Source organism: Serinus canaria, chromosome 4 (genome assembly GCF_022539315.1).
Source record: "Serinus canaria isolate serCan28SL12 chromosome 4, serCan2020, whole genome shotgun sequence".
NCBI lineage: Eukaryota > Metazoa > Chordata > Aves > Passeriformes > Fringillidae > Serinus > Serinus canaria.
The window spans coordinates 35,553,249-35,577,852 of NC_066317.1; the positions used below are offsets into that span (position 1 = coordinate 35,553,249).

At 43.8% G+C, this 24,604-nt stretch overlaps 2 protein-coding genes across 3 annotated transcripts; one reads left to right on the forward strand and one right to left on the reverse strand.

Annotated features, from left to right (window-relative positions):
- Positions 1–1,650: 1,650 nt before the first annotated feature.
- Positions 1,651–8,678, forward strand: SAP30 (Sin3A associated protein 30). The gene is made up of 4 exons (XM_030239285.2): positions 1,651–2,205; positions 3,487–3,609; positions 6,218–6,316; positions 8,344–8,678. Exons 1-4 carry the CDS (start codon positions 1,897–1,899, stop codon positions 8,464–8,466), a joined length of 654 nt encoding a protein of 217 aa, XP_030095145.1. The 5' UTR covers positions 1,651–1,896; the 3' UTR covers positions 8,467–8,678.
- A 136-nt stretch (positions 8,679–8,814) lies between these two features.
- Positions 8,815–19,383, reverse strand: SCRG1 (stimulator of chondrogenesis 1). 2 transcript variants are annotated; one of them, XM_009101130.4, is made up of 3 exons: positions 18,354–19,383; positions 13,604–13,868; positions 8,815–12,074 (listed from the first exon to the last, which is right to left on the reverse strand). In XM_009101130.4, exons 2-3 carry the CDS (start codon positions 13,840–13,842, stop codon positions 12,020–12,022), a joined length of 294 nt encoding a protein of 97 aa, XP_009099378.1. In that variant the 5' UTR covers positions 13,843–13,868; positions 18,354–19,383; the 3' UTR covers positions 8,815–12,019. The 2 variants fall into 2 exon arrangements, with proteins under 2 accessions (XP_009099378.1, XP_050829523.1); XM_050973566.1 differs by lacking the exon at positions 18,354–19,383 and having other exon boundaries at positions 13,604–15,601.
- Positions 19,384–24,604: the final 5,221 nt, after the last annotated feature.

Below are 24,604 nucleotides of genomic sequence, written 5' to 3' on the forward strand. Positions count from 1 at the left end.
CAACTCTCCTCCTATTCCCCTCGCTAATCACTAAAACGTGCCCCGTGGATAACTGCTGTGACTTTACGCTCAGTGTAGCTCCAGTTACTGTATCCTTCATTCAGTTGCGGCAGTGGGACCTACCCTTATTCTCTAATACCAGGTTACGCAATCAGATTAAGGAGCCATCTGCAGCACAAATTGAAACTGCTCTATAATCGTGTTCCCGGCTCAGGCAGAACTTTGGCTTACGCAGGATCTGTGTCTCCTTGAATTATTCACCAGCCCCCCCCGCTACTTCTCTCCTTCTTCAAGTTGGAAATGCACAGCAAGCGATACGGTCAAATATTTCAGCGATTAAATCATTGCGCTTTGAGCACGCTCCGCTCAGATGCCGCTTCTGAGATTTAAAGGAATATTTGCGGTAGTTCAAAGGGAAAGCAAAACCTCTCCCTTCCTTGTGCCTCCTTCAATGTGCTTGAAAGGACAGTAGATCAGAGCTTGCTGCTTTTGCCACTCTGCTGTCAACAGCTGAATTGTTAAATGATTTAATGCCAACGCATCTCTTATGTAGCTTTGTAAAGGCTCAAAACTAAAAATACCTGCTTTTGTCAAGTATTCTCAGAGTGTCTATTTTACCTAGTCGTGTGCACAGCAAGGTCTTGGTTCATCATTAGCGAAAATAATTCTGCATTCTCAAGGCTTTTCTGTTGTTACAGTCACCTTTACGAACAAAAAGTCCTTTTAAATGACAAAACTGGAAACTCGCACTGTAAGTCGCCTTTGTCTTCAGAGGGCTTTGTCACAGGAACGCAGGACGGAGCCCTGACTACGTGTGTTGTAAAATCAGCTCTAACAAAGGCTGGAGCTCCGTTTGTTTTCCGCCGAGAGACGCACAGCCGGCGGCTGCGCTACGGCTCCCGGCGAGCTGCCTCCCGCAGGCGGAGCGGCAGGAGCGCCCGGACAGAGCCCGCCCGCCCTCTCCGGGCGGCGGGAGCCGCTGCCGGCCATGGCCGACAGTAAGCGGAAAATAAAGGAGGCAGAGAGGCAGGGAAGGAAGAGGCCGAGAGGGAAGGCAGGAGATAGACGATCCGGAACGAGCAGCCCGAGCAGTGCCGGCTGCGGCTAAAACACTAGAGCGAGAACAAGTGAACAGGGGGGAGCCGCTGCGGCACAGCAAGGCGCCGCCGAGAGACGGGAGGAGGCAGAGGAGGCCGCCGGCCCCGCGTCGCTAGGAGCGCGGATACGCGCTCGGCCGTGCCAGCGGCAGCCCCAACCCGCGACGCCCTCCGGGGCCGCCCTGTCACATCCCACGGCGGAGCCCACGGGGAGGCGCGGGAAGGGGGGAAAGAGAGGTTGAGTGGGCTTTGCAGCGGGCCCAGCCTCCAGACGGGAGGGAAAGAGAGCGGAGCGCGACGCGGGAAAAAGAAGCGGCTGCCGCAGCGTGTCCTCCCCCCGGCGATGCCTGGGCCGCGCTCCCGCCGCCGCGCGGTGCCCCGGGCGCTGCGGGCGCGCCGGCCAGGGAAGGAACTGCGCTTCCCGTGGGGCCGCGCGCGGCAGCCGGCATGCGCGGCGGGCGGGGCGGGGCGGGGCGGCAGGGCAGTGCAGGTTGCTGTTGTTACATAGGAAACAGCTGAAGAGTCTCCACATGACAGGGGGGGAAGGAGGAAGTGGGGCGGCCCGCGGGGCTCTGCCGCCGCCGCTCCGGTAGTCGCGGGGCTCGGCCGGCGGCTGCTGGCGGGGAGAGTCCTTCCCGCGACGCGTGGGCTGACCGCCCTCCAGGGCGGACTTGCGCCCCGGCGCCGCCGCTGAAGGGAGGCAGGCAGGGAGCGGGGAGCCCCCCGCCGGGCCGCGGCGCCTCGCCGGGGAAGTTTGGTGCGGGGCGGGATCCCGCCGGCCGCGGCGGTGGCGCCGGGTATGAACGGCTTCGCCCCCGAGGAGGTGACCCAGCGCGGGGCAGACCCCGCCGCCGCGGCGGTGGTGGGCAATGCGGGCTCCGCCGTGGAGGTGCCGCCGCCGCCAGCTCCGCCGGGGCTAGGTCCGGCCGCCGCCGCCGCCGCGGGCTCGGCGGGCGGCGGGTGCGCGGGCGGCCCCGGGGCCGGGCAGCTGTGCTGCCTGCGGGAGGAGGGGGAGCGATGCGGCCGCGCCGCCGGCAACGCCAGCTTCAGCAAGCGCATCCAGAAGAGCATTTCGCAGAAGAAGGTGAAGATCGAGCTGGACAAGAGCGTAAGTCCGCGAGGGGAGGACGCGGCAGGGCAGCCGGTGGGGCGGGCGGACAAAAGCGGCCGGTAGCTCGCTGCGTCTGTGTCTTAGTTGGCTGGGGGACTTTTAATCAAGTTTAGTGGAGAAGGAAGGGTGTTTGGCGGTGGGGAAGTTGTTGGCTCCCCCTTCCCACCTCTTTTCCGTAGCACGGTCGAGTTTGGCAGGAACGCTGGCTGAAAGTCTCTCCGGGAGGGGGGCAGCGCCCGCCTTTCCTGCCTGCTCCTGGGGTCCCCTCTAGCCCCAGGAACCTGGGCATCGACGGCGTGTGCCCCACTGTAGCCGGAGCGGGGGTTAGCGTGGCCGGGAAGCGCCGCTGCTCGCCGGAGCGCAGCTCAGCCTGCATGGCTCCCGGCGCGCTAGTTTGTCTGTGTTGCTGGCGAGGGCCGCGCTCGCTGCCCCGCCTCGTGTTGCAGCGCAGCACGTCTCCCGTGCCGCTTTATCTTCCGCTCGGCAGCCATCGGGCCCCTCGCTGCGCGGCTCGGCTCGGCTCGGCCGGGCAGGGCGGGGGCCGGCAGCCTTTCCGCGGGCCGGGTTGCCCGGGAGCCGGGAGAGCGCCCGCCCTCGCCGGGTGCCGCGGGAGGGCAAGGCAGGCTACAGCGCGGGGCGGCCGGCGAGAGCGCCCCGGGCCGGGGCTGCGTGCTCCCCGAGAGACCCCGGCCCGGCTGTGCAGCCCGTCCCTAACGCTGCCCCGCTCTCTCATTTGCCCTGAAAACACGCGGGCTTGGGGATTCCGGGCTGGTACGCGCCCAGATCTCCCTAAGCGTACAGATCCCCACGAAAGGGAAACTTGTTAAAAAGAAAGAAAGTAAAAATAAGTGTGTTGCGTGACCACGCCGGGTAGCGGAAGTAAAACAAGGAGGGGAGGATATAGCTGGGGAAATGAGAACCGTCTCTCAGCCCTGCAGAGAAAGCTGAAATGAAAGCTTGTTTTTTGTTTGCGTGCTGCCCGGCCCCCGCGGTGCGATGCGCGGCCGGAGGGAGGGAAGGAGGGAGGGCTGTGCTGCGTGCCTCCACAGCCTGGCACTGCTGCGTCGGCCGATTGCAGCATTTCAGCGAGCTCGGGGCCCAGCCGGAGGTGGGGAGCTGCAGCGCGGCGCACTCTCCATTTAAAAGAAGCCGGTAGAAAAGCTTCCTCAGCCCAGTTAATGTGGCTGTGAGTGGTTAAGGGTTGTCTATCTACGTGCACTCTAGTCTGGGAGATACACTACGTGGGTTTGATTGAAAGATGCCGTTTTATTCTTCTAGGCAAGACATCTGTACATTTGTGACTTCCACAAAAATTTAATTCAGAGTGTGAGAAATAGAAGGAAGAGGAAAGGCAGCGATGATGACGGTGACTCACCAGTGCAAGACATCGACACTCCAGAGGTAGCTAAACAGTTTCGGGTTTCTTCGAGTTACTGTGTTAAGCTTCTTAATGACACCGAGTCTGCACCAACACCACTCTCCCACTTTTACAGCTTACCTTACATGTGGGAAGGGGAAGATTCTTGATTTGCACTGTTCTTAATATAACAGAATTTAACTGAATTTTGTGGCATGTTTTCTGATTAAATGGTGCAGAGTACAATGAACAAGAGTGTCTATTTTTAAGTGTCTGATGATGTCTCTCTGAAGTGTCTCTGATGTCTCTCAGAAATCTACTGTTTTCAGCTTCCTCCTCCTTAGCGCATAGTATCGAGCTCTTACGTTTTGCAGGAGCTGACAGCCTGCAGGGAGTTGCACATAGTGCTCGGGATATAAATGCTTCTCTGTCCTGTCCCTTTTGTGCTAAGTGTATTGCAGATGGTTCTTGGCAATTATTCCATTGCCCTAGTCACTTTAAAGACTGAGAGTTTAATGATGGTAGCTTTGTTTCTGCCCCACTGTAGGGGGAAGAGCCATTTGCGGAGCTCTGCTATGAAGGAGTGGAGTAGAGAAATAACCGTGTCTTTTCAACCTGTTTTCTCCACTGCACATCAGTGAAATCTGACCCATTAAAATAAGGGAACCAAAGTGTTCAACTTTTTTTCTTGGTGTAATGGGTTGGTCTTGAACATAAGGCTCTCTTTCTTACACACGCTCTGGGTTATTTTTGCTACAACGTTGCTTAGCAGGTGCTCCACAGTGTGTTAATTCTGAGCAGAGGCTGTTATGCCTACGTGATCCCTTCTGAGAGGAATTGTTAAAACATTCTTCAGAAATTGCTCTGTAAGTGTTAATTTAATGGCATCCTTATGGTCAGCATCTGCAGATAACAGCAAGTAAGCAGAACCTTTGTGCAGGAATCTGTGCCTTTAGGCTGCAGAGGCTCCAGTCTGAAGGCTCTGGCTAAGAGGATTTTAGGAGATTGCAAGTAGTTTGATGCTGGTTGGTGTTGTCTGTCTGTTAAATATCTGGGATTGTTTCTTGGAAAGTTCTGTCTAAGCTAGTGCTGTGAGTGACTTCAGGTAGCTCACTGACACTGTGTAATTGCAGCTCTCCTGGAAACCTGTTTTGTTTTCTTATGCCAGGATTATAAAACATGTCACAACTGATGGATATCTCCAGAACAAGAAAACAAGCCTTTTTTTTTCCCTTAACAGTAGTATTACAAAAAAGAAAACTGGGAACTGTTTTTGAGGAGTGTCAGCTGGCTGTTTGGGCAAGGGCAGTATGTTCATTCCTTGTAATTCCTGTATGCCTTACATTGTTGTTTGCCCTTGACCACCTTTATTTTCAATTATTACCCAGTTTGCTAAGGAAAAAGTGTCATTCTTCTGAAGAGTTGTAAGGCACTCCTGCTCCATTTCAGTCATGACCATCTTTACTGGTTGGAAACGATTCCTACAGGAGGAAAAGAAACTCCTGCAGTACTGGTAGCTTCTGGGGCTTGGTGAAAAGCTGCTGCTCTTACTTTGCGTGATGCTGCAAGGATGGCTTCCCCACTGTGGCTTAGGAAGTGTAATTTAATGCCATGTAAACTTTAGAAACACCAAAGGATACCATCCTTTATCATGCAAGGTGGCCTCACTTCAGGTCTGGCCAGGTTGCCAAGTGCTGTTTAAGTGTTCTGCAGTGAGGCTGTTAAATGAATTTAAAGCAAAAGTGAATGCCTTCATCAATCTTTAATGCAATGAATTTGGAGAATACTATTGTAATTGCAACTGACCTAATAGAATTTCTCATTCAGCCTGCTTTCTGAGCTTGCTCTCCCACTCAGTCATCTGATTAAGCTCTCTTAGGTTGTCAGGGAGGATGGGAAGGGTAAGCTGTTGCTGGGAGAAGTGACTGATCAGAGTACATAGGATTCAAAACTGACGGATTACTGGATTAAGGCTGTGTATTTGTATCCCTGAGAGGACTTGGTGTAATTCTCTCAACTGTTGAATGGCATTGAGAAAGAATTTTGGACGTTTATGCCCATGCACATAACTCCTGCATGTTGCTTGTGTAGCAGGGATACATTTGGAGAGCAAGAGCAGTTGTTTTCTTTTCTCACCTCAAGCCAAGAATGCTTGTGCTCTAGACTCTGCCCTGATTTTAGTATGTGCTCTTTCATGATGCAGATGTCTTTCATGGTGCATGGTGTCTTGTATGTAATCTACATAAGATTTAATGGCTGAAATTACAATATAGGGGCCTCCTTTGGATCAGCATCTTTAGAGATGTTATCTAAAAGTTGCTATTTGGCTTGTGTTATCGTGCTGGAATGGGGAAGCAAACAAAAAAAATCCAGAATGAATGCAAGTACAATAGTGAATTCAAAATAATGTCCCCAGCTAAAGGGAAGGTAGAGGCATGCTCAGTAACAACAAAACACTCTCAAACTGAGCTGGGCTATTTTCCTTTCTGCTGGAAGGTTTGTTTTTTGTCAAAATGACATCTGCTGAGCTGACTGTTTACACTTGCGTATCTGTGAGTTTCCAAAATGTTTTTGCGAGGAGAACTATTAATGACTGAATTTTTTTCAGTTATATTAGATTGTTTTCTTCCCCTTCCCCCTCTTTTCTTCTAGGTTGATTTATATCAGTTACAAGTAAACACACTTCGAAGGTACAAAAGACACTTCAAGCTACAGACCAGACCGGGACTTAACAAAGCACAGCTTGTTGAAGTATGTATGAGTGTTTCCCATAATAGAAAATGCAACTTGCTCTGGCATGTGGGTTTCTATACACTGTGATCCTTGCATAAAGTGCCTATATAATCTGGATTTTAGGAGAACAAAAGGGAGCTGCTTATCTAGCTTCCTTCATTGGCCGCAGCTCCTGAGCCAAGTAAATCAAAAGTAAAAGCTCTTTCCAGAGGAGGGACTCTTAACTTCCAAAAGGAGTGTATGCTGCTTGTAAACACAGCGTAGAGCTGGGGCAGTAAGATGATCTTCGTGCCCCTGAATGTCATGGAATTATGGATTTATTCTGTCTGTGCATCAATCACAGCTTCACCTGAAATGTCCTGCTGAAAAGAGCTAGAAACTGACAGCTGTCAGTGAAGTTCTGGTGAGGTTCAGACTTTGCTTTAAAAAGCTAGTTACTGCAAACATAGGTTTTTGTATAGCTAAAGTACAGAAACCTGAAAAAACATGCTTCTATTGATAACTAATTCTGTTAAAACCACTGGAATCTACTGTCAGAAAACTGGAATTACATGGAATTTACTGTTTCCAAAAGTGCTGAAGCTGCATGTCAGTACAGCTGTATGTTAGCATCTTTGCTTCGCATGAGTGCAACTTTAAAGGAATTCTTTAGTGCTGCAAAGGTGCAGTCACAGCATATTGATGTAAGTAAGTGGAAGAGCTGGTGATATTAACAGAAAGGTATAGCTACTAATTTTTCACTTTTGTGCAGTGATACATTCAGCAGTATTTAGGTGCAGACACTGTTTTCATCTCTCCTTAATCTGTGCGGATTAAAAACAAGGCTCTCAAAGGTGTGGGTGAACTGTAAAGGAATAGTCCTGCTGCCCCTAAGTGTAAGAATGCAAAATCAGTCTTCCATTTTCTTATAGCTAGGTTAGCTCTTGAATTAGAAGGACTGTGATTTGGAAAAGCACAGGCAGTGTTTGTTCTGCACACCTGGTATTTCACAGGGTCTGCCTTAGGTACATCTCATATGATACCTGCACTAGGTTACTCCAATGCTGCATGGTGTGCATGGGCAAAGCTGTTCTGCCACATGCTTGGTTTGACTGACCTGCAGGTATTTGTGAGCCATAGCCACAGGGCTTCCTTAATACACAGTACATTTGATTCCTTGTAATCTGCCCTAACATACCATAGACACTGCTCTAGCTATTACTGGAAGTTTACTTCAAATTACTCTGTCAAACTGCTTCTCTGTGAGTGCTTTTGCGGTAGAGTTTAGAAAGTTTCTTAACTTTTTAGTTAGGCTGAACATTTATCCTTTTATCCCACACATATCCTGTGGTGCTCAAGTGAGCAGTTCCATATTTTTCTCTTCGTCCTTTTAATCTACCAGTTTGGCAAAGTGCCAGAGAACAGTTTCAGTTACAATATTTTGCAGCTTTCTTTTAAAGCTGATGTTCATTTTGATGAAGGGAAAGACGGCTGAAATGACAAGTGATTCAAGAACTGCTTACAAATTGTTATATTTCAATGGTTGCAGCATGGTGAATTTTTATTGATAGCTTTGTTTTGAAGAGCTGAACGTTCAGTTATTGTTTTCTGGTAATTCTTGTGTTGTGTTAAATGTTTCTGTATGTGATTTGATGCAGACACCACCTCCCAAGTTGAGTGGAGAGCAGTAGCCTCTCATAATTGTGCTGTCACTGTTGATATTCTGTAGTCATTACCTGTTTATATTCAAGCTCTAACCAAACAAATGTAATGGTAGTCCCATGATTGTTCTGATGGCTTTGAGGGTTTTTTTCCCTGAAAAAATTTCAACTTTTTACTTTGGAAATTAGGGGTACAGTCTGCTACATTTAGTTCACAGTTATCAGTAAAATAGTTCCTGTTTACCTTTTTATGACCACTGAAGACTTCTGAAGAGAGGCAAAATTTCCTTTTTTGTAAGCTTCTTAATCAGTCTCTTAAACTTGAATATAGTGCATTTAAATATGAATCTTCAGGTTTTGCATGTAAGAGTGATTATTTAATTTCCTTGCATTCTTCCTTTATAGATAATTGGCTGCCACTTTAGGACAATTCCAGTGAATGAAAAGGACACCTTAACATACTTCATCTACTCAGTGAAGAATGACAAGAACAAACCAGATCTAAAGATGGATAGTGGGATTCATTAGGCAGAAAAGGTTGGGACTGAGACTCAGGCTGCAAATGAAAAGACTGAGGTTTTGTTGATATGCAAAAGCTTTCTTTGTAACTTTTTCTCCTGAGAGAGTTTGTCTGTTTTATTTTTCATAACCTTGCTGATTTGTTTGAAAACCATCTCTTATGAAACAAATTTCCTCAGCAAAATTATTTTAAATAAATATCACTGATATTGTTGCTCAAATGGGTGTGTCTGTAATTTTAATGAGTTGGACTCGATCCTGACAGGTCCCATCCAGCTCAGCATATTCTGTGATTCTATGATACTTGTACCTAATAGTTAAGCTTTAATGAACTATGTAATAATATTAAAATATTTTTCAATTGAAACGTGCCAAGGATATATTTATAAGTGTACCTCAAGTGCTTATGATGCAATGCATTAAAAAAAAAAAAAAAAGCTGTAGCAGACTTGGCAATAGATTCTTTTTCCTAAGGTAAAAGGCTTTAAGTGCCAGTTCTGTTCTTAGCTGGGCAGAAATGGCTGAGTAACACTTTTTTTTTCCCCTTTGGAAACAAGTATTGGAGGATTCTCTGATTTGTTTATTCACTGTGTCATTGCTGAGATACGTGCTTCCAAGTGCTGAGGCCTTCCTGCTCCTATATTAAAATGGAAAGAAATGCAGCTCTAGAATTTCAAAGCTGTAAGTACAGATGAAGAGACTGCTGCAGCTTACTGTGCTGAGAAGTCCTTTGACTCAGTAAGAAATCCTTTACCTGCTGACTTCTCCATTTGTCTGCATGGACTGCTGCTAAGAACTTAATTGGAGAATGAGAGTTGAGCCTGTGTGAGGTCAATACAGCCTCTTCTCACGGGCACACTGTTTCTTTTTCATTGCATGGATTAGCTCAGGCCTGTTTAAAAGGAATAACCCCCTCTCAGTAAAGCCAAAACTCATGGTAGCTTATGGAGAATAATATCCAGCAATATTTGGGCTTTTAATTGATTGTCTTAGAAAACTGATGTTGAAGATGGCATTATGAATGACTTCTTGTACTGCAACTACTGTGCCAGCCTGTGGTGTATGGAAAATGATTTCTTTCTGCTTAAAGCTGTGCACGTAGGATGAATAAACAGCCTAGGGAAATTAGTTTTTATCTTAAAGGTGAGGAGAATGTGGCTTCAGCTTCTTCAGTTAGCATTCATTGCAACTCCCAACCTTATCAGATGTTTATAAGCTTTTCCTTAATTTGGGAAAAATAAGAAAGCAGTATGTCTGTGATCTAATCTGCTTGATGTTAATCTTTTGAGTTTTTTTGAAAATTACTGCTCTGCTGGCATCACTACAACTAAAATGCTTCACTTTGCTTTTTTTGACCTGTGATGCCTGCATAGAACTGAATGATGATAAACCCTAACCTCAAGCTGGCTGCTTTCCCAATATCTCCCAGTGGTGTGATTTCTTTCACTTGTACTGCTTTATCTATTTCCACAATACAGTTCTGCAGTGCTGGCCCAAGTTCAAGACAGTGATATCTAGCTAGTGACAGCTAAAATTGGTGCTCCTTTGAAGATATGTTTTCATGGCCATTTCACTACAGGGACTGTCAATTTGTTTACTAAATGTTCTTTGAACACATTCAAGCTTCTTGCCTTCAAAGTGCAAATTGCATTAAAAGCCAAGGAACCTAGTCATGGATAGGACATCCAAAGGATCAAGAGTTTTTTTCTGAGTGCATGACAGGGTTCAATGTTCTCACCTAGGCCTGGCAGGACCTGTAGATGAAGTTGTGTGAGGGGAGGAGAGTGGGGAAAGAAACAAAAGCAAGTTTCTATGGAAAGCCAGTTTTAAAGTAGTAACTTAAGTGACCCTATCTTGCTGCATGTGGATAGTGGCCAAGTTGTGGATTGTGGATTTTCCAGGAGTCTTGGAAGAAATTTAACTGAAAGCCATGCACTTTAGTACCCAGCCTTGTATCTGCCTTAACTTTTTTTTTTTTGCTGCAGCTGTTTTGCAAAGCTGTGAAGGCCAGGCACATGCAATGTGATTCTTGTAGAAATTAAATGGCACAAACAACAGAAGTTCACCTACCCTAGAAGCTTGTAGAGGACTTTACACAAGAGCACATACCATAGGTTGGGTTTTTTTTTGCAGAGCACTGACTTTAGATATTTTCACTGGGTAGCCAGAGTTATGGGGTTTATTTTACTATCGATTGTTTGGTAGGAAGCCCAAATTATTCTGCTTGAATAATTATACAAGCAAGGCTTAAAAAGTCTGGTGACACAATCTGTTAAACAATCAGTAGGGCAAAAATAGTACACACAGATTTATTTGAAACATTTATTACTGGCTGTGTATAAATCATCCCCTCACCCAGTATCCAACCCTTGTTTGCTAACAAGAAGAAGAACAGTCATGGTGATATTTCATACTGACACATGAAGTAAGCATGGTGGTAGCAGTTTGGGCCAATGTGTAAGATTATTAGGTGAACAGTGCATTTTTTGAGTAGAGAGGACTGCACAGTTCTTTCACACTTTCCATGTGACTGGCTTGATGGCTAAAGAGTTTGTATGTGTAAAGCAGCAAGTCAGCTTGCTGCCTGTAAGCCTGGCTTGTTCAGGTGACTGCTTAAAATTATGTGGTCACCTGTCAACACCTGCCAATACAGATTGCCATATAACAGAAAAATGGTCAAAATTTATGTCTCTGGATCTATCTCATAGATCACAATACCTCTTAAATATTAAGATTATTATCTCTGTGTTTTCTGTAGCTATTGCTTTACAGGGCTAGCCTGAAAAAGCCAGCATTTTATCTTACTTTGGAGTACAGTGTTTCAAACACAGCTTGAATAAAAAAATCTGTTGTTCTAATATTTTTAAATGCTCACTGCTGAGATTAAGCCATATAAGGGTTTAGAGATTGCATAGTCAAGGCAGGTGACCAGTTAGACATAAGACCCAAGTGTGCTTTAGTACTGTTAATGCTAATTTTTACTATTTTTTTAATTCCAGTGAAATACTTTCAAATATGGAAATACAGCCCTTTTGTATGTGCATGTATTTTAAGATGCCTAAAAAGAACATGGGAGCTTTTCTTCAGAAGTGCCAGGTATTGAGTGGCTTCAGCTTAAAATGACATTAAAAGTGTGATGGCAATAATGGAATAAGAAGCTGCACTGCCATAAGTTGCTCTGAGAGTCATGTTCCTAACAACATGAAGGCTTGAAATTTCTTTTTCCAAACTAAGGATATTGTGCTGAGTAAGAAGAGTTATGCTTTCTGCTGGGGTATGCAATATTAGGATACATTAAGAGCTTGTGCAGTCTGTTAAACCATGGAAAGGGCTTTATGGAAATTAGGTCAGCTACCAGATTTGAAAAGAAAACTTCTTAGGTATTTGATATTCCATAAAGGTATACAAAGGAAATTCTTTTTACAGTGTAAAGTGAGGCAGTGGCTTGTGATTAGAAAGGAAGTTTTTTTTTTTTTTTGTTGGTGGTAGTTTTGTTTTACCCTTGAAAACATTATTACATGATCGTAGAATGATGTCTGTTATCTTCACTTGCAGACTTGGATCATTGACTGTTGCAGGGGATCACAAAAGATATCTTTGGTCCAAAGAAAATATCCCTGAAAGATAGGATCACATGTTTAAACAATTAGATCATTGGTTTGTTAGAGCTTTAATATGACATGCATTTCCCACTGTGGATATTTTTTAGCATGTATGATGATGTATGTGGGATTTCTGTGTTTGTGGGATGTCCTTCCAGCAAAGCAAATGCAACTGCAGATCTGGATGAAGATACTGCATTTCTACCTCTGCCAGCCTGCTGTGGGAGCAATGGCCAAACCTTCACTGCCTGACCGAGTTGCAGAACTCCACCCTGGCATTTTAACTTTGAGAAAATAAACTTACCAAATAGGTTATGTTATCAAAATAAAGGACTTGGCATGTGCACACATACTGTTTTAGTGCAGTTTGTCCCCAGAGCACAGATGCAGGTACAAAGCAGGTCTTGTGTACCTCAGGATGATGGAAGGAGTATTTTCTTCCATATTTGTATCAAAGGAAGAGGCTTCACTATGCTGCTCAAAGGTTGAAGCTAGAGACCCAGGGAAAGATGAAAATCTTACTTGTTTTTAGGGAAAGATGAAAATCTTACTTAAACCCTGCTCTCAGTTTGAATGCGAGATTTTTAGCTTTAGAAGTCTTTCCCACTTGGTTCAACTTGGGTCCCCTACAGGAATGCTGAAAAGTTGCCTTTATTGGATTTTAGGGGACGAGAAATGAGTGTTAAGAGGAGCACATATAAAAAAAATAACTTTTGCTTGCCTATATAATGGCATCACGTTTTGGTGCCTCTGAAGTATTAGTAAGTTTTGAACTGTTGATATTTCTAATCCAAATTTACTGAAGATGTTGCTGAAGAGCTGAATTAAATAATACTTCTTACTACATTTTATTACCTAAAACTAGTATGGGCTGATGGTGTTTATTTAACTCAGTTATGTTCTTTCTATGTAACAACAACAAACACCAAAGCTCAGTGAGAACTTCACTGTTCAGCTTTGTCAGCAGTGCAAGGAAGCCAGGGAGGTGTTGGTGATCTTGGGCTCAATCTTTGCTTTGCCTTATACAAGTATATGAGACCCCCTGTGCCCCTCCTTTGATTTTTCTGCTTTTAACAGCTATTTTTACAGAATTACTTGTTGTACTGAAATATGTTCATGCACTTTTGAATAGCAATACAGTTGTCTTCCATGGAACAGGAGCGAAATGGGGTTTTTTTTGTGGTCCTGAAAACTTCTTCATTGTAAAATGGTTAGAATAAGTGTTTTATGTAGTTATTCTTGGTTTGGATCAAACAGAGGAGTCAAAAGTTGGGTAATTCAGACGCTGAAGTCCCTGTTAATAGGACAGGGAGGTTTACAAAATATGCTAAGCAAGTCCTAGGTAAGACCCTGAAAAACAAATCCTCAAAACTGACAGTAACAGAAAATTGGCTATATCTGGGTATCATTTCAAACCATCTGAAGGGAGGAATTGCTTTAAAATGATAGCTCATTGCATGTATGGAAATGATGTAAAATGATGGAAATATAACAGGCAGATGTGAAGAACTATACGAGTTTAGATGAAATGAGTGTGATCTTACTTTGGGCAGCAGAGCAATTCATTCCAGTTGCAGTAGCAGATCACCTCGCAGCCCTTCCCTTCCCAGAAGTGATCTGGCAGAGCATCATCGACGTGCCGGAGGCTGTCCCTGCCTGCGGGGATGCTGTGGCAGCCGTGCTCCTTGAGGGGCCTCTTGTAGCAGGAAGGGCGCTGGGAAGGCACCGCGGGGCTGCCCGGGAGGGCGCTCAGCAGCAGCAGCAGCACCCAGGCCATCTTCATGTTTGCCAAGCTTCCCACAGCAGGTGCTAAAGAGAAACGAGGGATGTGACAGTATTGCTGCAGAACAGGGCTCTTTCCCTTGTTTGCTTCCTGCCTTGCATTTTTCTTTCCTCTGATGTTTCGGTCATTTGAGCCTGAGTGCTGGAGAGTGTTCTCTCCTAGGAGGTAAATAATATTGCAGCAGAATTGATATTCATTACTTTCTGTACAGCCTTGGGAATCCTTTCATTGCAAATTGAGGCTTCTGATGCCGGCAATTTTGTTGTTTCTTTGGCCTCTCACCTTGAGAAAATTGCTTTGAGCTGGCCGTGTTTTTTTGGTGATGTAAGTGATTGTATCGATTGCTACCAAACCAGGGGGAAATGTCTGGGTGTGTGTCCTTGCCTCCCTGGCCACTTTGCCTGGCAAAACAAGAGTCACTCACACAAAATAAATAATATCCTTCCCCATCAAAGTTGTGGAAAAACTGCTTGCTGATTGAATCCTGTGTCATGGGCTGTGTGAGGAACTGAGGCACTGAGCAGCCCAGGAAGCTGAAGCTGTCTGCAGTGCTGCTGTCCTGGCCTCTGGTATGATGCAGCTTTAGGGAGAATCTTCTTTACTGGGTTTTTTTAGTACTGCAGACTGCTTAGTTGAGTCTTGCTACTGGAGGTCATTATGGTTTAACTGGCTTTTTAAAAGGTGGGATATATTAACCCTTGCAAAACTCTCCTGCTGGCCACTGGGCTTTCCATTGTTTTGTTTAATGTCAGCTCTGCTGTTCTGTGCTGCTTTGCACAGTCTGACCATGCCACGAAGCTTTGGATCCTTGAACTTGCATTCACTTTTACATTAGGCACTTGAACAATGTTTCAGCTGAGTTTTTATTGGTGTTAGGAGAGTGGTATTTTTACCTTTCCTCATGCTCAAATAAAATGGATCTGTTATCTTAACTGAATTTAAACAGGAATTCTGCTCTGAAAATGAAAATAATGACCAGCTCTGCCCAGCACTCTCCCTTTGTGCTCATTTTCCTTCTGTAAGACTTAAGGAAGACTTTGCTGTCCTTCCTCTGTTGGCACTCTGGCATTGATGCCCTGACACAATGTTGTGCGCCAGCCCTGGTCTGCATTGTGGGGCTGAAGATTAGAACGGGCTAACCCAAAAATATCAAGGTGTAAGACAATATCTACTCAAAGACTATCAAAAGTGAAGTTAAGATGGTAGAGCTATTATCTAGATAAGGAAAAAAAAAAAGAGGTATGCCAGCTGTAGATGTGACTATAATATGAATTACTCTGTAAAAATCTTGAGACCACCCTTTAAAAACAAACAGTAAAATTTTAAATATCTAAATCTACAGTATTTTTTAGTCATTTTTCTTGGGTAGTTTTCTTGCCATTATAGCTATATTATCTTCCATGTCTTCAGCCAATGAATAAAATGCCATGTAAGAAAATCTGGAAACTTAGATTCATATTAGGGATGAAATGCAACGCCTCAAAGCTTTTTGGTTATTTATTTTTATATTTAAACTTGGGTTTTTTTGAACATTAGTAGTGAAATAAAACAGTAAAAAGTGGCCAATATATTAAAGAACTTGAGTGAAGTGAGAATAAGCTCTTCTGGTTTGGTTTTTTTGGCTTCTGTTGTAGAAGGAAAATTCATTGAATGATTCCTTTTAGTTTCCATGAACTTGTATGGGAACTCTAAAGTAGAAGACTCCTATAAATTACTAGTAATGGAGCCTTGGGGATCTATTTTTAATTACCTCAGAGTGCAGCATTGAATAACATATTGTCTTTATTAGTTTTAGACCTCAAAACTACTACTCAAATAAAGTAAACATTGCCTAGTGTTTTTTAGACTTGAGTGTAGAATCTGTATTATTATATTCATGGTTTTATTTTGTAGGAGTATAAACACTTAAGTTATATGAGGGTTCTGCTCAGAGAAGTCTAATGCTTAAAGAAAAAAAAATTGTTGATACTATACCTAGATAAATGCCAGTGTCAGGGAGTAAAATTTAATCTTCTGTTCAACTACTTTGACTTAATTATTCAAGTATTTAATGGAAGAAAATTTCCATGAAAGAGAAAATCAGCTTTGTTTCCTGTGATTGGATTAATGTGTACTCTTCTACTGGAGCATGAGGCATTCATGATACCTTGCTCTTGTGAACTTTTAAAAATTTCTAATAATTCAGGTGATCCTTCCCTACCTGGAGTTCAACTGGAACACTCATTTGGCTCTGTTGCCAGCTGCCTACCTCCTCAAAATTTGTAGGAATTCACTTCCTGAAAAATAGGCACATTCATCCTGAAAATAGGTGCATTCTCTATACACCGTCAAATTGCAAGGTTCAAAAATCACCACCTACAGTTTTTAAGGTGATTCTCTAACTCACTACTTGCCATTTAATAAAGATAATGGGATATTGCTGTAATGTGTCATCAGGAGGGTTTCTATGGGTGGCTGCCAAAATCAGTATTAGCAAAATCAGCATGCTGGAGAGCTATGGATAGACAGCTCCTCTGACCAGTTATGCATTTTACCAATGATAAACATTGTTAATATTCAGGAAAAATATTATAATTTTGTTTCCGCTTAAATAGTTCCTCTTGGGGTTTTTTTGTAGATCAAAACAAAATAGAAATTTTTTATCAAAAGACCTTTCTTCAAACAGGTATTTCTCTCCTGGGGGAGAGCAGTCCCTATTTGCAGATGAAAGATTGCCAAGGAGCTGAAGTGTTTCATCAGCTCCCTGCACAGGGTCAATGCAGACCTTTCAGATGCAGCATCTCTGTCTGACAAAGTGCTGCAACTTCTTTTCCTGAGCGCAGCTGAACAGATGTTGGAGTGTCACTGATTGCCTGGGTAAAGAACAGAGCTAGTATGTGCATGTTTATTTCAAAATGAGTGTCAAAGGCATTGTCTGCTGCTGCATAGCACAGAAGATAGGCTTTGCTCATAAAACAAGTCAGGAAAATGTGATGATCAAATCCAATTGCAAACGTGGCTCAGAGACTCATTCACTGCCAGCAGGAATCCTCTTACAGTCTTTATTTTATAAAGCCTTCTGAAAAGATAGCAATGCCAGGCATGCTAAGCCTGACCAGCTTGCTCTATCAAGATTTTATAATTTCAAATTCTAGCAAGAGTAAAGCCATCTAAAAATGCCAACAATGAGCTCCTTGCATTTGCATAAATTCTTTTTCAGTTAATTATTTTGATTATTTTGACAGGGTGTAAGTAAGGTTTAACACCAAATGCACCTGGGAATACAAGTGCTTTGAAATAGTTTGGAGCTTTTTCTAAAGGAAAATGGTTAGTTTGGGAATATGCATGATGAGTCAGGAATTAGTGCTGTCTCTGCTTGTTCAGCTGAGAGTGTTTGAATTATCTTGCCAGGCAATTTGGCACCATCTAGTCTTTGGATCCACTAGATGCAGAGGTAATCAGACTGAAGAGAAAACCCCAAGTCTCAGCCTCCTTGTCCAAGAACAGCAGGGGAATAGTTCATGAGAAGTGATGTCCTTTAAAGGTCACACAGTATCAGTAGGAGCTCAGGTGTTAGAAAGAGAAAACTGAGAAATGGCACAAAATGTGTATTTCGGCACTTCTAGAGATCCTGCGTGGTTGGGAAAACAGAATTGTTTTTAGGTTGGTCTATCAACCATTAAAAATATCAATCCTTCATTAAATGTATCCCTCTTTTCCCCTTAAATAGGTTGTATTTCTAGTTGCCTAATGTTGAAAACAAGAAATACATTAATTAGTACACTTTAGCTGAATATTTTTTTCCAGTTTGTCCAGTGGCATGTGCCAGGTTAACAAGCTGCACTTCAAAAGCATTTGTATTAAAATTGTTTCACTTATTTAAAATTAAATGTATTTTAGTGTTGATTTATTTGTCAAGTTTGCCTTTCACAACCACCTGTAAAATGCTGAGTATTTAGTATTTAGGTGTTAGTGCTTGATAGTTGGATTTATTAGTGAATTACTAAAAAATCATTACACAAGGACTACATAACTGATAATATTGTGAAGAATTTTTTTCCGTTTAAAAAAATTGTCAAATCTATTTTGCTTGAACAGTTGGTGCACTGTAAGGACAGCAGCTATTCCACTGAGGACGAGTTCTGTGAATTACTGCTTTGTAATTGTCATCAATACCATGATTCTTTCCAGAAACTGAGTTCTCAGAAAACCCCAATTAGTTTTCTTTAAGACAGCAATTCATCACGAGGACACCTCTCTCCATATTATATTGAGCACTGGCAGGCAATCTAGTATATTTAGTGGCTTCAGATGTTCTTATGTAGTACCCAGCTTCGAAGAAAAGCACGATAGTAAAGGAATTATTCTGATCTGGATCCCAGCCATGCAACTGTCTTGAATGGTACCTCTTGCCTGCAATATAACAGCTTCTCCCAAATCTTCTGCTGCATGTTCCCATATGTGTTTCTAATTCTGTAATCTGTAACTAGAAGGAGCAGGTAGACAAGGATAATTGCAGGAGCAAAACGTACCTTAATCTTCTGGTTCACTCCCTTCCACTTTCTTGGCAGCTGTGTCTTTTTAGATGCACCCAGAGAGAGCTAGAGCTGGGATGAGAAGAGGGAGGGAGGGCTGATGGGAGATGCTGTACAAACAGCCCTTTGTTTGTGCTGACTTCTGCCTGTGAGGGATGGGCACTGTTCTCCAGCAGTGGGTCAGAGGATGGGCTTCAGGAGCCTCCTCTTTCCGTCACTGCCAGCCTCCTCTTGGGGCAAAAATGTAACATATCCCTCCCAGCAGGAAACAATTAGCTCATCCAGGATCTGAAGCAAAGGTGCCTCCTCAAAGAGCAAAGCATAACATCCAGAACGAGAGAAAAGATCCTGTGGAATAACTGTGTCTTGCGTGTGGAGTGTGAGCAGGCTGGCAGAAATGGGAAGGAGCAGTTTTCTGGGGTTGCACAGCCAGAAAAACATGGTTTCTATACAGGTGCCTTATTTTGCATCTGGTGGACAAGAACATGCCTACTTTACAATCTCATGCAGTACTTTAATTTTTGACTTCGGGATCCTTTCAAGTTTTCTGAAACTGACATAATAAAAACCCCCCTTAATTATATTTAACCAGATTTCTAGTACAGCATGCCCAGTGATGCCACGTATCAAGTTCTTTGCTGAACAATGTTTAATCAAGAGTATTTCAGAGGAAGTTATTTTAAACTAATTTCAGATTAATCAAATGATCTGGTGCCATAAAAACAAGGATCTTAAATGGAATTGAAATGTTATGTACTAATGAGAAAATAGTCTTGAGGGTGAAGCATGTGTCCTCATATTTCTCTTGCAATTTATCTCTTGTTCTACTCCGGTCTCCTGGACCTATTTTGCGATGGGAATAGAGAAGGATGATTGTTGAGCTGCAACTCTTATATTTTTTCTTGTGTGTGTTGTTTTGATTCTGATGCTGTGTTGTAAGAGTTTAGTTTTCTTAGTCTGTTGGTCTGCTTCCAGTACAGAGGTTTGTTAGGAGTACAAAAAGGTGCCCCAGCTCAGCTGCTTCAGTTTACAATTTGATGTCTTGGTGCATGTTCATCTTGATTTATTGTATGCCAGAAGTGAGCTCGTGCCTCTGTAAGAAGTGCATATCCCATGTTCTGCTGCCTCAGCAGAGAGAGCGGGTAAATGGCACAGTTATTTAGCAGCAAGCCTTTGGAAACTGAGCTACCTACTCATGGTGCTCCCATCCAGCAGGGTGCTCCCCTCTCTCTGCTGGATGGGAGCACCTGGGATGGAGAGAACAGGATGCAGGGCTGTACCTCTGCCTCCAGTTCTGGTTAGAAAGGTGAGGAAGGACCTTTTTGGCCGCTGTGGTTACACGCACATAGCAACTTAAAAGCGGAGGGAGGAGATAGCTGCAGGCAGCGGCTGTCAGAACAGGACAGCCTTGCCTTTTCAGGGTGACAAAACGCCCGCTGCTCCCTCTGCCTTGCTCCAGAAATTCTTCCCTGGTGCAGAGCATGGCCCCGGAGTTCCGTGCCTTAAATGAGATTACCCTAATGCCTCCGGGAGTACGCGGTGTTCCAGGGCAGCCTTCTCCATGTGAGCAGGGAGCAGGCTGTGAGCCTGCTGGGCATGCACGGCAGACGGGGATCTGGCTATATATAAGCAGGGATAAAACTTGGAGAAGGGAGAGAGAGCACAGCATGCTGAAGCTCTGAATTTGAATGCCTTTTTAGTTACTTGCACATAAATTCTGGTCTGAATAATTTGAAGTTTTTATCAGAGGGTGTAATAAAAGTGTATTAGGGTTATTAACTTGCATTGTTTTTAAGTTCTCTTGTGTTTTCCACACATATGTGTGTTCAGAAGACTTTTTCAGAGCTTTGTTTCGACAGCAGTCCAGTGAGCTGACAGTTTTGTATAATAAAGTGGAGTATGTGAGGGATAGTTTTCTTCAGGAGATGTCTTGCTGCATTTTGAGAAAAGACAGTTCTAACAAAGTTTGTGTTTGCCTGCTAATTTTTTTTTTTTTTTTTGCTCTCCTCCGTTGTTCCATGTATGATGCTTTCAGTCACTAAAAACCTCCAGGAATGAGACAAAGTTTTCTCCGTTGTGATGCTGCTACAGAGTAGAGGCTGAGAATCAAAGTGGGATTTGGAGGAAGCAAAAGTTTTGTGTAATTTCATCAGTGAAATGCAACCCAAATGGAAGTCAGTATGACTGCTGTAAAACAAGCCTTTAAGGAGTTAAAAGTGAGGTATGGGAGATGCATGGAAGGGCTGGGGAGCCTGCACTGGGAGAAAGTGCATAGCAGTACTTCCAGATCTTGCCTTCTTTCCTTTTCTCCACTTTGCCCCTGACCCACTGCCCTGAATATCTGTTTCTCTACTGACTCTGTCTCATTCCTTGCCTCCAGCCCTGGTGGCCTTTTCTTCAGTTTTGGTTTCCTTGGGCCTTTCTGCTGCAGCCCTGCATCCCAGTGGGCTCAGCAGCCGGTGTCTGGCACAGGCTGGCAGGGTGCCAGCTCTGACAGAGGGCTGTTGAAAATTGCAGGAGCCCTTTTGTTCCCTACCATGGCATCTGGGATCTACAGGAGAACCATAAGGAAATCTTGCTTTTTCGCCCTCCTTCATCTGTGTAGAGAGAGTAATCCTGAGCTGTGTTTGACTCATTTTCTTTAGAGACACTCTTTTAGATGTACACATATCCCTGTTTCTGTCTGGAGAGCTATGGCATTATTGGAGGTAGGATGCAAAGCAGAGCTCCTTTGGGGTGTTTTTCCCTTCCCCAGGCTGAAGTCAGCGAGAAGTGATGGCCCATGAGGAGGCAGTGGCAGATGGAGGCAGGAGGGGGTGTGACAAGGTAGCAGCAGCAATCTGTAAGAGAGAAGTAGTTTTCAAAGGAGAATGGCCCCTGGTAGGGTGAGAGGAAGAAAGAAAAGGCAGCATTAAAATTCAGCTGCAAAAGCATGGCTGTCTCTGACATGTAGCATTATTCTAGACTAAATTTGTGTAACATGCCCTGGGAAAATGATTTTTCCTCTTTTTTTTTTCCTTTTTTTTTTCTAAGTACTCACTGCACTCTAAAATGTGCTTTGCATTTTTAACGTCAGCCACACAGGTTTAGCTTTTTGCTGTCAATGAAAACCACTTTGCATCTTATTTGTATCCTTGATACCAACACTAAGCTCTTTTCAGGCTGACAGTGAGAAATAGCAATGCATCTCCACTCAGAGTAAATCTCCTTCAAAGATACCACTTTACCTTTGAGTTAACTGGCTCATTCATACACAGAGCTCATATAAGGAGATCCATGAGGAGCCTCAGAACCTGATTTTGGCAGATGATGCAGTCTAAAACTGTACTCGAAGATTATAAAGGAATATAAGTATTGTAGGGATGCATAAAGACCTTGGAGACAATGCCAGCAGTCATGACAGTGCCAGCAGAGCTAAGATATTAACTGCTGTCATCATTTGTTACAGGACCACAGTGGGTAAGGGACCTGGAATTCAATCATCAGCACAATGGGCTTTCAAGCACAGATAAAAGTCTTATGTGTTCATTTTGCAAATATACATAAGTGTAAAACAAATATATCTCATGTTATACCCCTCATGTCACATTTTTCATCACTCAAATTTTATTATGTCAGTCAGAAAAAGTATTTGGAAGCAGTTTTGGTGCTTTTATTTTGTGCAATTTTAATTTTTTTCATTGGTTCTCTTGATTTTTTTCTTTTTTTTTTTTTTTAATAAAATGTGCTGTTAAATACCCTACAATTGTCTTTGCAATTTTTGCATCTGATAATTTGCTTTATACCTGGTACTTGCATTAGCCTGGGGGATTCATCTGAGCTTTCTGGAACACCTTGATTGTTTATTCTGTACCATACTTCTTGTTCATCCAGCATTTCTTCTATTTCTTGCCTTTGTTTTGGGGCACTGCTTTACTTCCAGCTGTTGTTTTCTGCAGAACCCCTTTGTTTCCTCTCTCTCTCTCTGATTTTTGGCTTACTGGTTTTACTGTCAATTTTTACCAGTTTTTTTCTGCAGGTTGCAATCTGTGCTTGGTTAAAATAGGAAACCCAAAGTACTGAGCTAATCAAAGGCATCTTCTAGTGTATTTCCTCAGATCAATGGCCTGTTGGCATGCTCAGGCTCTTGCTGGTTTTTTCTCTGAAGGCAGAGAGGATGCAGTGTACTCAGAACCTGCTGTTGTGATGAACCATTAGTTTCAGACAGGCCAAAACAGTCAATGTTTTAAGGTTGTACATATAAAGTTTGGTGTCTCAAGCTGGCAAATGAGTCTGAATGTGTAATGAAAAATTATTTTAAATTGAGAAACTATGCCCAGCCATCACAGATATTGCTTGTGATACCTAGAAGTCCATGCCTGCTCTGATTCTCTAATGACTCAGGGTGTTGTTGGCTCTATTGCCTGTGATAGTTTCTGTCTAGTAAAGAAAATAAAACTGAAAATAAAACCAAAACCTGAAAACTTAATGATAAGATTTGACTTAGTTTTCTTAAATTACCACCCCCAAAACCATGATGGTTGCTGCACTGATTTTGGAGTGCTGTGCCTGTCCCAGGGCAGCAGTGACCCGACACCGGGCTGTGTGCTGTGTGCTCAGCTCTGCGGCGTTGCGGTGGCACCATGGAGCCTTGTCCAGCCTTCGGACTCTCACCCCAGCTGTGCAGCCAGCAGAGCCCTGAAAGGCTTCAAGTGTCACTGTGTCAGGCAAAAGCATCTTTACCCAGATTGGCCAGCCTAGGGAGGACAGCCTTAAAAAGGAACAAGATGGGAAGGAAGGTGGCAGCCCAAAACTGAGTGTAACCTGGGGAAGTTGCAAAAGAATCAGGGGCAGAGAGAGAAAGTTCTGTGCAGCTAATGGTTAGGGCTGCCACTTAAAGAGCCTGGAGAAATAGGCTGTCAGGAACACCATGATGTTCAGCAAAGGCAAACACAAAGTCCTGTGTGTGAGGAAGAATGGCCCCAGGCACTACAATAGGCTGTGGCTGGAGCACAGCTTTGGAGAGTAGCCTCTGAGGGTCTGGGATGGCCCCAAGCTGGATGAGCCAGCAGGGGACCCTTGCAGAAAAAAAGGCCAACCGTGTCCTGGCCTGCATGAGGAGCAGTGTTGTCAGCACCTTGGGGTGGTGATCCTTCTCCTCTTCACGGGTCAGACACACATGGAACGCTGAGTCCAGATCTGAGTGACCTAGTGTGAGAGGAATGGGGATGAACTGGAGTGAAACCAATGAAGGGCCACAAAGGTTATTAAGGGACTGGAGCATCGATTGTACACAGTCTCTGGAAGAGCTGAGTGTCTTCAGCCTGGAGAAAGGATCTTGTGTGTATCTCTTCATCTAAAAATACCTGATGTGGGTTGGGCAAGAAAGAGGAGCCAGACATTTTTTAGTGGTGCCCAGTGACAGGACAAAAGGCAATGGACACCAGCTTGATCACAGGGGATTCCTCCTCATAATCTAAAGAACTTTTTTATCTCTGAGGAAGGTGAAACAGTGACCACAGAGACTGTGGAGATCTCCTTAGGCATATAAAACCCCAGCTGAATACAGGCTAAGACCAAACTGCTGTCACTGACCCTGCTTGCAGGACTGCTTGGTCTCCAGAGGTCTCTTTCATCCTCATCTACTCTGAGATTTCAGCCCCTTGCTCCACTAGCAGTGCAGCATAGGCTCTGAACTGTAATCACTCATACTGAGTGCACCATCTTGAGTGAGCTTGTGTAATTGTGGTTTTACAAAGCAAATATTTTGTTTGCAAACTCCTATCAGACCCTATGGCTTTTTGTCAGGTCACAGCCCAGATGCCCTGGAAGAGCAGCAATTTCCCTGTGTTGTGGCAAGTGATTGTGTATGCTATCATTAATTTCTGAACATTAAGTATTAATAAAAAATTTAGTTTCCTTAGGAGCCTCTGATGAGGGATTTTTTGCCAAAAGCTTTCTGAAAACTGCAGATGCTGTGGTAGAAGCTGAATGACTCTTACACTTAGTCACAGTTCATCTCACAGCGATGTTCTTCCACCTGCTTTACCTGCAGGGAATAGTTTTGGGGTATAAAAGCTGAAAGGTCTTTTGCCTTTGAATCTCAACAGAACCTCTTCATTTGCTGATAGGTAATAATGAGCTCATTTTAGAAGTTTATTGACAGGAAAAGGATTTGTTTGTCTAATAACTAACATAGAGTAATAGTTACAGTTCTTAACTATTTGCCTTATTTTTGTAAAGTTGTCCCTCTGGCCTCCTTCATCCAA

Bases quoted from the DNA above. Each gene is read 5' to 3' on its own strand.
- SAP30 (XM_030239285.2), top strand. From the start codon at position 1,897: ATGAACGGCTTCGCCCCCGAGGAGGTGACCCAGCGCGGGGCAGACCCC. The intron at 2,206-3,486 runs GTAAGTCCGCGA...TTATTCTTCTAG, and splicing joins AGATCGAGCTGGACAAGAGC to GCAAGACATCTGTACATTTG. The intron at 6,317-8,343 runs GTATGTATGAGT...CTTCCTTTATAG, and splicing joins ACAAAGCACAGCTTGTTGAA to ATAATTGGCTGCCACTTTAG.
- SCRG1 (XM_009101130.4), bottom strand. From the start codon at position 13,842: ATGAAGATGGCCTGGGTGCTGCTGCTGCTGCTGAGCGCCCTCCCGGGC. The intron at 12,075-13,603 runs GTAAGATCACAC...CCTATCTTTCAG, and splicing joins GAATTGCTCTGCTGCCCAAA to GGATATTTTCTTTGGACCAA.